Source organism: Ziziphus jujuba, chromosome 6 (genome assembly GCF_031755915.1).
Source record: "Ziziphus jujuba cultivar Dongzao chromosome 6, ASM3175591v1".
NCBI lineage: Eukaryota > Viridiplantae > Streptophyta > Magnoliopsida > Rosales > Rhamnaceae > Ziziphus > Ziziphus jujuba.
This window is the reverse complement of record NC_083384.1, coordinates 27671355-27686925: the sequence shown is the minus strand read 5'-3', so window position 1 is coordinate 27686925 and position 15571 is coordinate 27671355. Positions and strand designations below refer to the sequence as shown.

Here is a 15571-nt window from a genome sequence, read left to right as displayed (position 1 = left end):
TTCTTAAAATTTCATCTATAGAATGGTTAATCATATAATTCCTACTATTGTAAAATATATTTAATATATATTGTTGGTCTCACTTTTTTTTAATCATGATTTTTTATATAGATGGTAATTTAACATGATACCAAAGCACTATGTAACTCTCATTACCAAAAAAAAAAAAAAAAAAAAAAGCACTATGTAACTCAGAATTTGGCAAAAATTTGGACCATATTATTCTAAGACGAATATTTGGCTAGAGGAAAGGGCCTTTTCAGGCTCAATCCTCTATTGTGACAATATGTTTCCTCTCCTAATGAAGTTCTATTTTCCTACTTTTATATATATATATATATATATATATATATATATATATAGAGAGAGAGAGAGAGAGAGAGAGAGAGAGAGAGAGAGAGAGAGTACCGGAGCATGGTTAACAGTCTCTTTCCTCTCTGTTAATGGAAAAAGTAAAAGGAAGCTTTTTTCCGACTTAATGGATGAACAATCAGGGTTAGTCGCTAGATGGGGCACTAAAGAGAAGTAATAAGTCTATACGCTCAACACTGAACCTTTTATGGCATTCAATAATAATTTTTGTCTTTTTGTTTGCCAAAAAAAAAATAATAAATTATAGGCTTTAATTCAAAAATATCTCATAAACAAACATTAGAAACTAGCTATACAATGCTATGTGTTTATTCAATTTCTTTTTATTATTATTTGTTATTAATTTTTTCTTTATTCATAAAAAAAATTATAAAAAAAAATTATTTTTTTTCCTAATATGCTGAAGCATTTATTGCGTGTCAAGGCCAATAAATTTAACAAAGACACCTAATTAGCATTCTTTATCCTCAGAATAGTAAATGGATATAAATATGGATTTTTTCGATAAATAGCCACTTTACAATTGTATTTTAGAAAAATAGCAAATTTTTTTATTTTTTAAAAACTAACCAATATTTTACCCATTTGGACTAAAGTACCCTTATCTATATTTTTTTTTTTTTTTTTTGTTCTTTTCTCTATCAAAAGGCCTTTTATTTTTTTTGGTTTCGGTTTTGTTTTTTTTACTTTCCCTTTGAAAACGTTTGAAAACGCAGCTAGGGCATTTCAAAAATTACCATCCCGGCCACCATTTTCACCGACATTCGTCTCCCATTCGCCGGCATCATCCTCGTCCATTGTTGTGTCGGCAAGAGCGGTTCGATTGAGAGCTACCAGAGACAGAAGAATGCTCCTCTGTCCATAGAATGTTTTTTTTACTTTCCCTTTGAAAACGTTTGAAAACGCAGCTAGGGCATTTCAAAAATTACCATCCCGGCCACCATTTTCACCGACATTCGTCTCCCATTCGCCGGCATCGTCCTCGTCCATTGTTGTGTCGGCAAGAGCCGTTCGATTGAGAGCTACCAGAGACAGAAGAATGCTCCTCTGTCCATAGAATGTTTGCATATGGTAAAGTCCAATAAACTATTTAGTGGTTTTGTGGACACTTCGGTTTGAAAATTTTGGATAAGATGAAGATGAACTGTTAATGATTTTCTATGTATGCTTTAAACATGCCAATAGTGTATTGGAGCATTTTGGTGAAATGAAACTTGAAAAATTTGCTTGTCTTGCTGATTTATTCTATGGTCAGTTTATTTGCAGATTTTATGTGGGTTTGGATGAGACATGCTGTCTTACTTCTGTGTAGGGTTTAAAAAAACCTTTTTATTTTGAGATTCAAATTGGGACTGCATAATTAGAATTTTGTATGGCTTTGTTCCAATGCCTTGGGCTGACAAAGTTAAATGGGTTGCAGTGATGTGGAAAATTGACCCCTAATTTATCGCTACAAGTTAACTTCCCAATGATAGAAGTTGTGTACTTTGTCTTCTTGTTATCAATTCCTTTTCAGTTGTAAATTTCTCTTACTATGTAATTTTAGGTATCTAAATGCATGCAGCCATATGATTGTTAATGTCCTTTGGACATCTTTCCACATTGGCTATCATTATTTGGTATGTGAACTTTATGCCAGTTAATGCTTGCAGTGTTATGTCTGTTGTATCTTTTCTTTCCTCTGCATTTCCTGGGTGTTTTTGGGGTAAAAGGGAATCATCTTCCTCCTTGTTCTGAGTATTATATATCACCTCCTTTCTTTTCTTTACTTAAATAAAATGATTGGTATTTGTTTGTTCAAACTTATGAATGGACTCCTATTTGGTATTCTTTCAGAACAATCTTGATGAACTTTTCATGCTCATGCACTTCCTTGATGCTGGGAAGGTTAGTATCTTAAGCATCTAATGCAATGGCAGATATTTTAAGTTACCTTAAAATGGGTATCAAAGTTGATGTTTATAAATTCCCACATTCAGTAATTGATATTTATGCCTTGCAGTTTGGAAGTCTAGAGGAGTTTCAGGAAGAATTTAAGGATATCAATCAAGAGGAGCAGATATCTAGACTTCATAAAATGTTGGCGCCCCATCTTCTCAGAAGTATCAATCTTAGACCTTTTTCAAATGCAAATTTTTTTCTTCAGTTAATTTTTAGGTTTTATTTAATTACTGTTTGGTATTTTAGTTGTCTTGATTAGTTTATTCTTTGTGTTGGCTTTGTTTCTTGAATTCCATTGTTGTTTATAACTTCTTTTATTATTCTTATGATGTCTGAAGTCTGAACTTGTTTCCAAATTTTGGAAGAAATGGTTTTGAAAATTTTCCCTGTACAGTCTTTGAATTTTGTGATCTCTTTTAAGTTGGTAAAAGAATAATAGATCCCTTATATAAATTTTTTAGTGTCTTGGCATAAAACTTGGTACTCAAATTTACTTAACCAATCTATGCCTGCGTGATTTTTTAGCACTGACATTTTTTGTCGAAGGGTTATTTTATTTTACTTGGACACAGCTATTCTCAGTTCTTCAATTCTTGTTTTGTTTTTCCCTGGTTTCTTTGTCTCTGCATTTATTCAGTGGACTAAATCTGCATTGTATGTGCATACAGGTCCCATTTGGGACCCATTCATGCATTCTGGAGGGTTTCAATGCCAATTGCTAGAAATGTAGTTTGGGGTCTATGATTTGACTGGAAAACTATCTTGATTGTTGTTACCATCGATTTATGTGAAATTGAGATTTTTCCTTTTTTGAAATCCTATGTGAAAGTGAGGTTGATGATTATGATTTTAATGACAGTGCTTATCTTATAAATATTCGTTCTTTTTATTAGCATGGATCACTGTATGTGCTGACCAGATTACATCTTTCCACTTTATTAGCTTATTAACTACCATTATTTAAGCATGCAACACAAATAAGTGTTCCTATTACTTGAACAATTTTGGTTGATTTGTGTTGAGAATTTGAACTTCAATCAAATTAGTTATGATCATTGTTGCAGTCAAGTTTTGATGGAGTCTCTCATTTCTAAGTTCATTGTACATGTCATGGTTTTTAAAGGTGTAGAAGCTAGATGATATTTTGAAAATCAATCTCCTTTCACTTTCAAGTTTGAGAGAAGAAAAAAAATTATTGCTTCCATTTTGTTGGTACAAATCAATATCACTCTTTGTTGGCTTCTCTATCCGATGGGAACCTTGCATGTGGTTTTAGATGAGTGTTTGGTGAGATGTCATTGTTGAGTTTTGAAGCTTTTTAAGTTTGGATTTCTTGCATTTCAGCTTGAACAAATTTGATTGCTGCATGGTTACTAATATTGATTTTCTATTTCTTTCGGCATTGGAGGAGCAACTGATGGACTGAGCAGAAAATTGAAGCACAAAATTTGCGATCGTGGAGTTACAAGTGCAAGCTGATAAAATTACACATACACTCACAGAGATAGATAAAGAGAGAGAGATATATATAAATAGATAGAGAAGCATTGGTGGTGGTTTGTCCCCCATTAATGTAAGTTGCTTCTCTGTACAACATAGAAAATATTTTGCAAACTAATTTCGCTTTAATGTAACGAACTTATCTGAAAACCTTTAGTTGTACTGTATTAAATGATTTTTATAATTTTAAACCTTGTCATTATGCGCTATGCTTATAATATTGTGTTATTTGGTGTGACAGAAATGTTTGTGTTGCATGGTTAGAATGTGAAATGTGAAATTAAAACTATTATGAAGTTGTGTTTTTGTTTGAATTTAATGGGAGGTTTGAATGTGAAACCATAATATATATATCTATGGGTTATCCTTAGGAAGCAATATATAATGTACACTTCAGGTTTTGGAAAAACCATGTATATGCTTGCTCGTTCTCTCCATCTCCAATGCCGAAAGCCAAAGGATATATTTGCTTATTGCCATCCATGCCCGATGCAATATACATGTACCCTTTGTATTTCCCTTTCAATGTAGTTGCATCAACAGCCAATACGGGTCTTATGTGGGATTTAAATCCCCTAATGCTTGCTCCAATCGCCATAAAGAAATATACAAAATTGTTATTATCGTCTGTTTTGATATGTGTAACAGTCCCAGGGTTCTTCGACACTAACTCAAAACAGTAGGCAGGTAACTTAGCAAAATTCTCCTCTGGAGATCCCCTAACACTGTTAAGTGCATACTCTTTACCTCTCCATGCTTTGTTGTAGCTTATATTCACCCCATATTTCTGCAAAAAATCATGTTGAATTTCTTTAGGTTTGTAAACACGTGCAATACCTTCATATTTAGATTTGATACATTGCCCGATAACCCGGCTACTGGCTTGCTTGTGTTCTCGATGCACGATATCTAACGAGCAACTGTGTACATTATCAAAAATTCTCACAACAAATATTTCTCCATTTTTAAATGTGGTTGCACGTAGTCGCCATTTACAAGTATTTTCCAAGCATACAACCTCATACCGTTGTGTAGTTGACCGTGTCACCTTGAACTCCTTATTTTCTCGCATGCAATAGATACTCAGTTTATTCTGTAGGTCACGTTTGTTGCGAAATAATTGTCCAACTACGATGCTCTCACAGCCAGTGAACTTTGACGAAAATATGGCCATAGAACCACTTCTGTTGCTCGATGATATGTGGTCACTTGTAGCACGATGAACCTTAACATCATCAACTCCTTCATTGTTCATTTCAGGATGCATATCATTATCATTGTCCGGCAACTCATGATCAAAATCTACATCATTATGACCAACATCATCCCCTACTGCATTGTAATTCTCATCATGATCAATATGATGCAACTGCTCATACTCCTCGTCGTTAGGAAACCGTTCAACATAGTCACCTCCAACATCAACTCCTTCGTGAATGTTAAATGATGTCCAGGCCCCCCCACGAACATCAACTTGATCTCTAAACTGAGTTTCTTGAACCATAATTTCCTGAGATGTAGCCTGAATTGGTTCAGTACCGGAAGCTTGTGGTAGACGACCGCCAATTGGAGGACAAGAAAAAGAATGAAGATTACTCCCACTATCCGAAGCAAATGCTGTTTGATGAATATTTCTACATACATGTTCAACTTTTGAAATCACCTCAACATACAATGGAGGCCGCATCATTGTCATCCTTCCATTCCTCACTTCTTGAAGAAAGCATTTCACATCCCTATCACATCGTATTTCTGTAGGATCCAACTTTTCTGCACATCGTCCATATATCCATTTTAGCTTTAGCAAATATTTATTTCGATCTATCTCAATAGAATTGAAAATCTCATCCTCTAACTCTGATTTTGTGCATCTCTTGCCAACGGAAACCATTACATTTTTACCATTTCGATATTCCCAATCACCACTATCATTTTGTACCAATGTTCCATTGTATAAAACCGCAATTACAATGTCATCATCTTCCATTTTACTACAAAATTAAATGAATAACGTTAAACTAAATCAATAAATATATAAAATTTTGAATAATATTAAACAAACATATTAACTGTATTAAAAAAGTTGATTCTGTTTTTTTTTTTGGGGCCAAATATAGCTTTTTCCTACTGGCGGAAAATTGACGGAAAACTGGCGGAAAATTGGCGGAAAACTGGTAGAAAACTGGCGGAAAACTGGCGGAAAATTGGCGGAAATTTTGCGAAAACTGACAAACTGGAGGAAATTGGCGGAAATTCATCTTTTTCGCCAAATTTCCTCCGTTTTTACTGTTTTTCGCGATTTTTCAGTTTTACACAAAATTTCTCCCATTTTCAAACCATATGCCACCTAAGTATCTTTAAAATCACATATAACATCTCATAAATCAATTTCTTACATACCCATATCAAATAAAAAGCTTAAAAAACCCTAAACTAATAAAACTTACAAGAAAAAAGAGAAAGAGAAAAAACAAAAAAAACACATATTTCCTTACTTTCATCTAATAAGAAAAAAGATAAAATTTTTACCTGATTTTAGTTTGAGATATGAGAAAATACAAAAAAATGAGAGTGAGAGGCGATGAGATGCAAAGAGTTTAGAGAAACCCCACGAACAGTTTTGTAGAAACCCCACCCCCACGAACGAACGGCTGTGTAGAAGAAAGGAAAGGGTGTAAAAAAACCTTTTGTGTAATTTTCAATTTTATCAAGGGTATTTTTGTCCTAAGGTGGCTAGTTTAAAAAAAAAAATTACTATTTTTCTAAAATGCAATTGTAAAGTGGCTATTTATCGAAAAAACCCTATAAATATTGACAATGGGACGCCTTCATGTAACTATTTTTATGGCCTTTTCATTTCGTTTGCAAATGGCGATGCAGAGCAGGCTAAAAGGACTCTTTTTTAACTCTTTTTCATTTCTCTTCTGTAAAATTATGAACCCATATGCACCTTTGGTGGGTCAACCCATTATACTGTATCCTTTTCATTTGACCCATACATTGGTCTAGAAGGGTTGACCCGGCCCACAGACTCATTCCTGCCTAATTAACTTGTTGCCAATGATCACAATCCATTCAGGCTCTGCATCCAAATGTTGGTCTTTCCTGCAAAAAACTCTATTGGTCTATTTTGGCTTTGATATCATTTGTAATGGCCAACCGAATTTTTTTTAAAAAAATAAAATTACAAGCTAAGTTGCTTTTGGTGTTTTAAGCTTAATTACATGTATGATTCTAGAGCATAGTTTGTGAACCAATATGTGACCGTACAAAATGTTTATAGAAGATTCAAAAACATATCTTCTTGATAACTCTTTTTTCTTTTTTTCTTTTTTCTGTATAAATGAATCACTTTTTTTGAAAATATGATTTATAGGTGTTGTTAGGCCCGCTTCCTATTAGCTTTAGCTGTTGAGACATATAGTTACTTAACACACTTTCTCTTCTATACATTATTCTTTTTCGATTATAGTTCCATAAACCTGTATATTTTGTAGGTAATGACATATCTAAACTTTGTATCCAAATCTCTCTATTTGATGTTTGTGTTCATTTTCTTGCTTTTTAACACTCTTTTTTCAGGTTAATCCATATCTATATCTAGATGGCAGCAGACTTTATACCTATATTAACTCTTGGACAATTTATTTTTCTTGTGCCACAAGACTCTCTCACATGTTTGTATTTTCTTTACTAAGATATGCTTTGTAACATTCTTGAAATTAATTCGTTATATGGTTTTGTGGGGGGAAAAAAAGAAAAAAAAAAATCCCTGCAGGCAGATAATTCCCTGCTTCAATACTCTCTCTGTCCTGGATTTGTACAAATTAGCTCTAAACTAATCTGTGGCCTCCCTTTTGACCTAGTTTCTGCTTACAACGGCAGTAAATATGAAATGGCAATCAGTATATATCAGGTAAATAATCTCCATTTTGTTTTCTTTTTTTTTAACAATGCTTTCCTAAATCCTAAACCCTAAACCCGAACACTTTCTCTACGGTAAGGTTTACAGCTATATAACGAGTTGAGCCCTCAAATGGGCAGTGGTCATTTCCCACAAGAAGGTTATGGGAAAGCAGCATATGTGAATCAGATTCAAGTTATTCCCTATGAACCCCCAGAATATAACTCAGAATATAGAGGTCCATTACCTTATCACCTTAAGTTGTATGTGGATGTACTTTATTGTCACAATGCTATGAAATATGTGACAGCTGAGCTATTATATTTTCTTTGGAGGTCCTGAAAAATTTGCCTTTTCAAATGGCATAATATAGGGTTTCTTTTGCACCATTTATTATGAGAATAAACTCAATGGTTTTGCCTATGATTTTTGTTATCTCTCTTAAAAAAGTTTACTTTAAAACTTGTAAGGAAAAAAACTGTTTAGCTATATGGAAAATTTTAAATGTCATACGACCAAATCAACACGTTTAAAGTTGTAAATACAACCATTTAATTTTAAACTTTTTATAGTTGATCCAATTAAAAAAAAAAATAAAATAAAATTTTAGCTAGGGTAAATTTTAAACCAAGAATTAAAAATGTATTATTAGTACAAACAATAAATTCTTTTAAATTGGATACATAAAATGAGACATATATATGAAACACAAACTTGCTTCAGAAACATACATATTCTCACTTATAGAATAAGAAGTGGAGTTGGAAATGCTGATGCGACTAATGATTTGGTACTTGGCTCCTCTTAAGTGTCGTTGGGAATCTAGTGCTGATATTGCTGATATTCTCAAGTCTTTATTGCAATTTTAATACTATTTATTGTGGGGTTAATAAAGTTTTTAATTGGATAGCCAAAACATGTACTTTAACAGATGTCTTCCTTTGTATTGGGGTTTAAATATCCCTTCTCAACGTCAAAAGTTCCTTGCTGCTGTTTTTAAATGAATCTAGTAGCTCTCTCTTTTACAATGAATCTAGTTCCTTATATTTCATCAAAAAATGAATCTAATTCCTTATCATCCACACAAAAAAAAAAAAAAAAGGAGCTTTTATAGATTCAGTTGGACCAGAGAGGGCCTAATAGACCAAAAGAAAATAAAAAAATGCTTCAGCATTGGATTCTGTGCAGCACGTGATCAAGATTAAAATAAAGATAAAAGGAAAAAACAATTGATGAAGACAAACACAAGCGCACCTATACCTATGTTTAAAAATTTGTGGATTCAACACTCTCAAAAAAAACAGGGAATTATGTAACTGTCAGCTTGTAAATGATCAAAAACATGATAAGTGCAAATATTGAATTTTTGATTTGCTTTATCTAAAAGCTAAAAGCTAAAAATTTTACATATTAAACCAAGGAGTATTCAGCTGTAAAATCTTCATTTCAATTACTATATAAATATATATTAAATTAATCTTTAACAATTTTTTTTAATGATAAAAAAAATTAACTACTTAATTTTCTGTTATCATATTTATTTTGTATCTCACATATGAACTGTAACAAATTTATTTGAGGAAAGAAAAAAAGAATATGTATATATATATATATATATATATAAGAGAAAACCATATACCTTCTTTGTGGTTTACCATAATTAGATCTAATTCCTCAGATTTTGAATATTATATTCAGCCTCTTACATATGAAATTCATCCATCAAACCATTTTTTCTCTCCTATATGGCATCTTTAACTTTTAAACATAAATAAATATCATTCACATCTCTATCGTAAAATCAATTTTAAACAAAATAAGCTATTATTATATTAGAAATTTAAAAATTATAATAACCAATATAAAATTAAAATTTTTCTCTTTCTCAATTCTTCTTTTTTCTATTATTTTCTCTCATTTTCATTTTTTTTTTTTTTTTTTTAACTTTCTCTTTTACTAATCAGATCTCTAATGGATCTATTCCTTGAAAAGTTTCAATTCTTGAGCATCCCAGCTATTGTAAGGGAATCAATCTCAATCCCCCTTATCACCCTAACCATAATTTTCCTCCTTTCATTTGTAATCTTAGCTCACTCATTCTTCACGCACCCACTTCTCGCTCAACTGGACAACTCATCTGCTGACCCAATCCAAATCCACCATAGATGGACCATTCTACTCATCTTTCAGTTCTGCTACCTCATCTTCCTCTTCTCTCTCTCTCTCTCTCTCCTTTCCACTGTTGTGTGTCGTCTTTACTGTGGCCTCCGTCTACACCTCCAAGCCTATTTCCTTCTCATCCATTTTCTCCGACCATTCCCAAAGTCTTCAAACACATTTTCATCACATTCTTATCAATTTCTCTCTTGATGGTTATCTACAATTTCATCACCAGATATGTATAAATAATGGATAAAAATTAATTAAAAGTAAAATGAATTTAAATGAAAAAGAGAAATTTATATATATATATATATATATATTAAATGTAAAATGAATTAAAAGTATAAATGTGTGTGAGAGGATGTGAAAGTGAGAGCGAGAAAGAGATGAGGGGCTCATATTTTTTAGGATAAAAAATAAAAATTTACACATTTCTCTATACATTAATTTTTAAAAATGTCGTGCAATTAATTTTTAAAAATCAAATTACAATATTAATTTTTTTCTTGATAAATCTAACGGAAAATGATAATGATAAGGAACTAAAATTGCATGTATAATTTTTAATTATGCTAAACGTAAAAGGGTCGAAATGGAATTTTTCCTATATATTATATGAAATAAGAAATAAAAACAAATTGGAAAATGAAATGAAATAAAAAATGAAAGTAAAAATAAATAAAAAAAATTCGGTTCGATTCCCGCCAAACCCATTCCCAAAACGCTAATTATATAAAATTTTCAAACATTTTTCTCCAACTTCGTCAAAAACCCTAATAACCATAATTTGAACACAAAAAAATTAAAACAAAACCATAAACCCTAGCCACCACCACCTCAGAACACCCCAAGAAAAATGGACCCGAAAGAAGTGAAATCGGACCTGGTTCTGATCCTGGACTATGGTTCCCAATACACCCACCTCATCACCCGCCGAATCCGAGCTCTTTCCGTCTTCTCCCTCTGCATCTCCGGCACCAGCCCGCTCAAATCCATCACCGACCTCAACCCCCGCGTCGTCATCCTCTCCGGTGGGCCCCACTCCGTCCACACCCCGGACTCCCCAACCTTCCCCGACGGCTTCGTCGAGTGGGCCAGCTCCAACGGCGTCTTCGTCTTGGGCATCTGCTATGGCCTCCAGCTTATCGTGCAGAGGCTCGGTGGGGAAGTGAGGGTTGGGGAGAAGCAGGAGTATGGAAGAATGGATATCGAGGTAGAGAAAAGTTGTGGGCTTTTTGGGTCGAAGAGTGTTGGTCATAAACAGGTCGTTTGGATGAGCCACGGTGATGAGGTCGCTAAGTTGCCTGACGGGTTCGAGGTGGTGGCTAGAAGCCAGCAGGGTTCGGTGGCTGCCATCGAGAATTCGCTGAGGAGGTTCTATGGACTCCAGTATCATCCGGAGGTGTAATATATTGGGTTTGCTTTGGTTTTGGGTTTTGCTATAGTTTTGAAATAGTTTTCAAATTATGGGAATTTTTTGTTTTTTTTTTTTTTTTTCCCTCCTTCTGTGACAAATCTTTTGGCCAAATCGGTAAGGTTGTGAATTTTTATTTTTTTAAAAAAAATTTAAAAGATTTTAACGTGGTGGAACATAATTTTTTACTTGAATGGAATTGCTTAAGAAAATATGCTTTTTTTCTATTTCTTTTTTCTTGTTTAGGTAAGAAAGTCTACAATTTGGCTGCTTAGTGATATGGGAGGAAAATGTTTGAAACATGAGATTAATGTAAACATGAGATCAATGTAACAACATTTTCCGTCCAATTCTCATTTTGACGAGTTGAAATGAGTAAATCAATGTGGTTATTTATTATTTAAAAAAAATACTCAAATGGTTTCTGTTATCAAGATAGGAAATTTGTTGTATATATATTGAGTGTTTCTTTTCTGTCTCATCCATACTAATTGCTCATGATTGAATAACAAATGTAACGTGGGGGTGTTATCCTGGAAACTTGCAAAAATCAACTTCTCAGTCACATTTGTGTCATAGAGTGAAACTGTGAAATCTTGTGCAGGTTACACATTCACCAGAAGGGATGGAAACACTTCGTTCTTTTCTATTTGATGTCTGTAGAGTCAATGCTGGCTGGAAGATGGAAGATGTATTGGATGAAGAGATAAAAGTTATTAATGACACCGTGGAGCCCGATGAACATGTTATATGTGCATTATCAGGGGGTGTGGATTCCACGGTTGCTGCTACACTTGTTCACAAGGCGATTGGGGATAGACTTCATTGTGTTTTTGTTGACAACGGTTTATTGAGGTGAGAGAACGATCTGTTTCTTCTTGAAAGGCCAAGATGTAAGATAATTCCATATTTTTTGGAAGATCATTAAAGGGACATGAACTTTCTGTGTGTTACAAAATTCCATATTATAGCTCTCTGTTTCTGCGATTGATTATTGCTTCCCTGTAGGTATAAGGAGAGAGAACGTGTGATGGAAACCTTCCAAAGGGATCTTCATTTGCCCGTTACTTGTGTGGATGCAACAGAACAATTTCTTAATAAGCTGAAAGGTGTGGTAGATCCAGAGGTGAAAAGGAAAATAATTGGAAAAGAGTTCATTAGTATTTTTGATGCTTTTGCCCATGATTTGGAGCAAAAGTTAGGAAGAAAACCTGTTTACCTGGTCCAAGGAACCTTGTATCCTGATGTTATTGAATCTTGCCCGCCACCTGGTTCTGGAAGAACTCATTCCCACACAATCAAGAGCCATCATAATGTTGGAGGGCTTCCCAAGGACATGAAATTGAAGCTCATTGAACCACTTAAGCTTCTCTTTAAGGATGAGGTTTTGGATTCATGCTTCCTACTGTTTTTCTACTTCTGGACATATTATTTTTCTCTTTGTAGCATTGATATTATTTTGGTCACTTTTCATGATAAAGGTTCGCCAACTAGGGAGGATCTTAAATGTTCCTGAGGCATTTTTAAAGCGTCATCCATTTCCTGGGCCTGGACTTGCAGTTCGAGTCTTGGGTGATGTAACTCAAGAGAATGCCTTGGATATCCTCCGGGAGGTATATTCTGATTGCTCATGGAATGAAAACCGCTAACCACAATCAGTTTAGCTTTTCTTCTGTAACTTGTCATTTTCTTTTTCAGGTTGATGAGATTTTCATTCAGTCAATTAAGGATGCTGGGCTTTATGATATAATCTGGCAGGCATTTGCAGTGTTTTTGCCTGTAAGATCAGTTGGAGTTCAAGGTGACCAGAGAACACATTCTCATGTTGTTGCTCTTAGAGCTGTTACTAGTCAAGATGGAATGACCGCAGACTGGTAAGCCTTCAGTACGTGTCACTTGCATGATACTATTAATACGAAGTTTTTTCGTTCCAAGTTCCCATCTTCACATATCATTTCATATGCATTGTTTGTCTTCCTTCATTCCAGGCAATTGGACTTTTCTAACGTGTTTTTCATTTGTTTCGGATGCATGAAGCCTTTTTGTGTTTGAAATATTTCTGTAGTTTCCTTTAGACAGTAACCAATATTAGTGCCCTTGGTTCATCATGATTACAGGAGGAATCTAAGTTAGGTTTCAATTATCTACTTCAATATTTTGACCTCTGTATATTTCTCATCGTTGACAATGTCGTCTCTTTTGCTTGGAGTACTTGCACATGAGGAGGTATTTTTACTTATGAGTTTACCATTCGGGATTTTGAATTGCAGGTACTATTTTGAGCACAAGTTCCTTGATGATGTGGCACGAAAGATTTGCAACAGTGTTCGAGGTGTTAACAGAGTGGTTCAAGACATTACATCAAAGCCTCCATCAACAATTGAATGGGAATAATACCAATCAGGGTATGCTTATGGCTTAATGTAGGAACTGAGTAAGGTTATGATTGTATATGAGCCAAAGTTATAAATCATTTTTTATTTACCTTTTTGTATCAAATCCTGCAAGATCGGCAACATTTGGAAATCTTTTAAGGCCTCACATTGTGAAATGTTAGATGCTTGGCAATACTCTTATAGAAGCCAGATTTACTTCATGCCAGATAATATGATTTTTCAATGGAGAATACAAAGAAAAAGACTTTTTATTTTGTTTTCAGTATTATTTATTTTACTCAATTCAAGAGGTGATGATTTTATTAGTACTAATAAGTACTTTTGTTTCTTCAACATTTTGCAGTTACATGCTAAATTATATTCTTAGCCAAAGAACAATTTATTTGTACTTCGAAACAATTTTCTTTAGCAAAAGTTTTATCTGAAGCCTTGATAGAAGACAGCGGCTATCTTCATTTTAGGTTTAGATGACAATATACTTACTCTATGGTCATGTTTGGTGTTTTTTTGGACTTTAATAAGTAAAATGAAGATCTTTTTTTTCTTATTTATATACTGTAGACATAGAAATTGGGGAGAAAACATGTAGACGATAAAAGTTCAAATCTTTTCAAAAACTCATGCGAAAATTTAATTCAGTTTCTTTCTTAATTTATGTGAATTCCACGTTCTGAACATAAAAAGGGGATTCTAAACCAACGAACCGTACTTTTGATTTATTGCTCAGACCAAACCCTAAACTTTAGGCTTTGGATATTTTTGGGCCAGGCCCTATGACTTTCAAAAAAAAAAAAGGGCGGGGTTAGGTTCTAATTTAGGTTCAAATTTTGCTCTTTGTAATATGGTCAATGAATGAGTGAAATTTTCCAATAAAATAAATCAAACACGATAAGAAAATCTTTGGACAACTTTTGGGTTTTGACATTCTCAGTCTCAATAAGGTAAGGTCACATCCCATGGTTTATGAGAGTTAAAGACATGACTTCTGAAATGTTTTCTTAAGAGTGTTAGCACAGTTAAGGGGTATAAGCTTACTCTTCTAGAAAAGCAAAAATTATAAGGAAAAAAAAAATTATATAAGTTAATCTAAACAATAATCTTTAGTAGTGTAGCGTTTAAGAAAGTAACCTAGAAATTGGAATTAATAACTAGGGCGGCTAAAATATGTGTTTTGGGTTCAATATGGTTCACTCTCTCCTACATTGTTTATGGTTTAATTGGTTTTTTCCTTGTTGAATTAGTGATTGCTTTATTTTCTAGTGTACTATTGACTTTAATGGTTGCTTAGCTTTGAAGCCAAAAACAAATATGATACGAGTTAGGTTAAGAAGAGACAAAGAGAAAGAGACTACCAGAAGTTTCTTATAGTAAGAAGTTTTGCAAACCTGTGGAGTAAATATATATATATTATTTCTGGGAGTCTCAGTTGTTTATAGATAACTGGAAATTTGAAAATAATTTATTGTTTTTATCTTCATTTCTTGTCTCTACTTCATTACTTTGACAATGGGTAATTGGAGATCAAATTTATTCCCCACCTAACTATTAATTTACAGGCTGCTTCATACTTCAGAAACCATTAAAAATAAATGGACATTTAAAATGTGAACAAATTTTTTAATGTCTATTCCAATCTAAAGGAGAAATCTGATTGAAAATTAATTTTCTTTTGAAGATAAGAAAATTTGGCAAACTTCAGATTCAACTCAATGATTCGTCAAGGAAGAATATTAGTGGATTCTGATATTTTCAGAAAGAAAAAAATGAAGACAACTTTGATGATCAACAAGACAACAAATTAATGACATAATTTTGTCAGGACCCCTGGGCAACAACACACTGGCAAAAATACAAAAAACCTACCCTACTTTGAAGATATGG

At 33.4% G+C, this 15571-nt stretch overlaps 1 protein-coding gene across 1 annotated transcript; it reads left to right on the top strand.

Moving 5' to 3' along the window:
• Positions 1 to 10573: 10573 nt before the first annotated feature.
• Positions 10574 to 13952, top strand: LOC107405901 (uncharacterized). The gene is made up of 6 exons (XM_016012991.4): positions 10574 to 11282; positions 11899 to 12149; positions 12303 to 12678; positions 12776 to 12907; positions 12993 to 13168; positions 13565 to 13952. The coding sequence occupies exons 1-6, from the start codon at positions 10737 to 10739 to the stop codon at positions 13686 to 13688; spliced, it is 1605 nt and encodes a 534-aa protein (XP_015868477.1). The 5' UTR covers positions 10574 to 10736; the 3' UTR covers positions 13689 to 13952.
• Positions 13953 to 15571: the final 1619 nt, after the last annotated feature.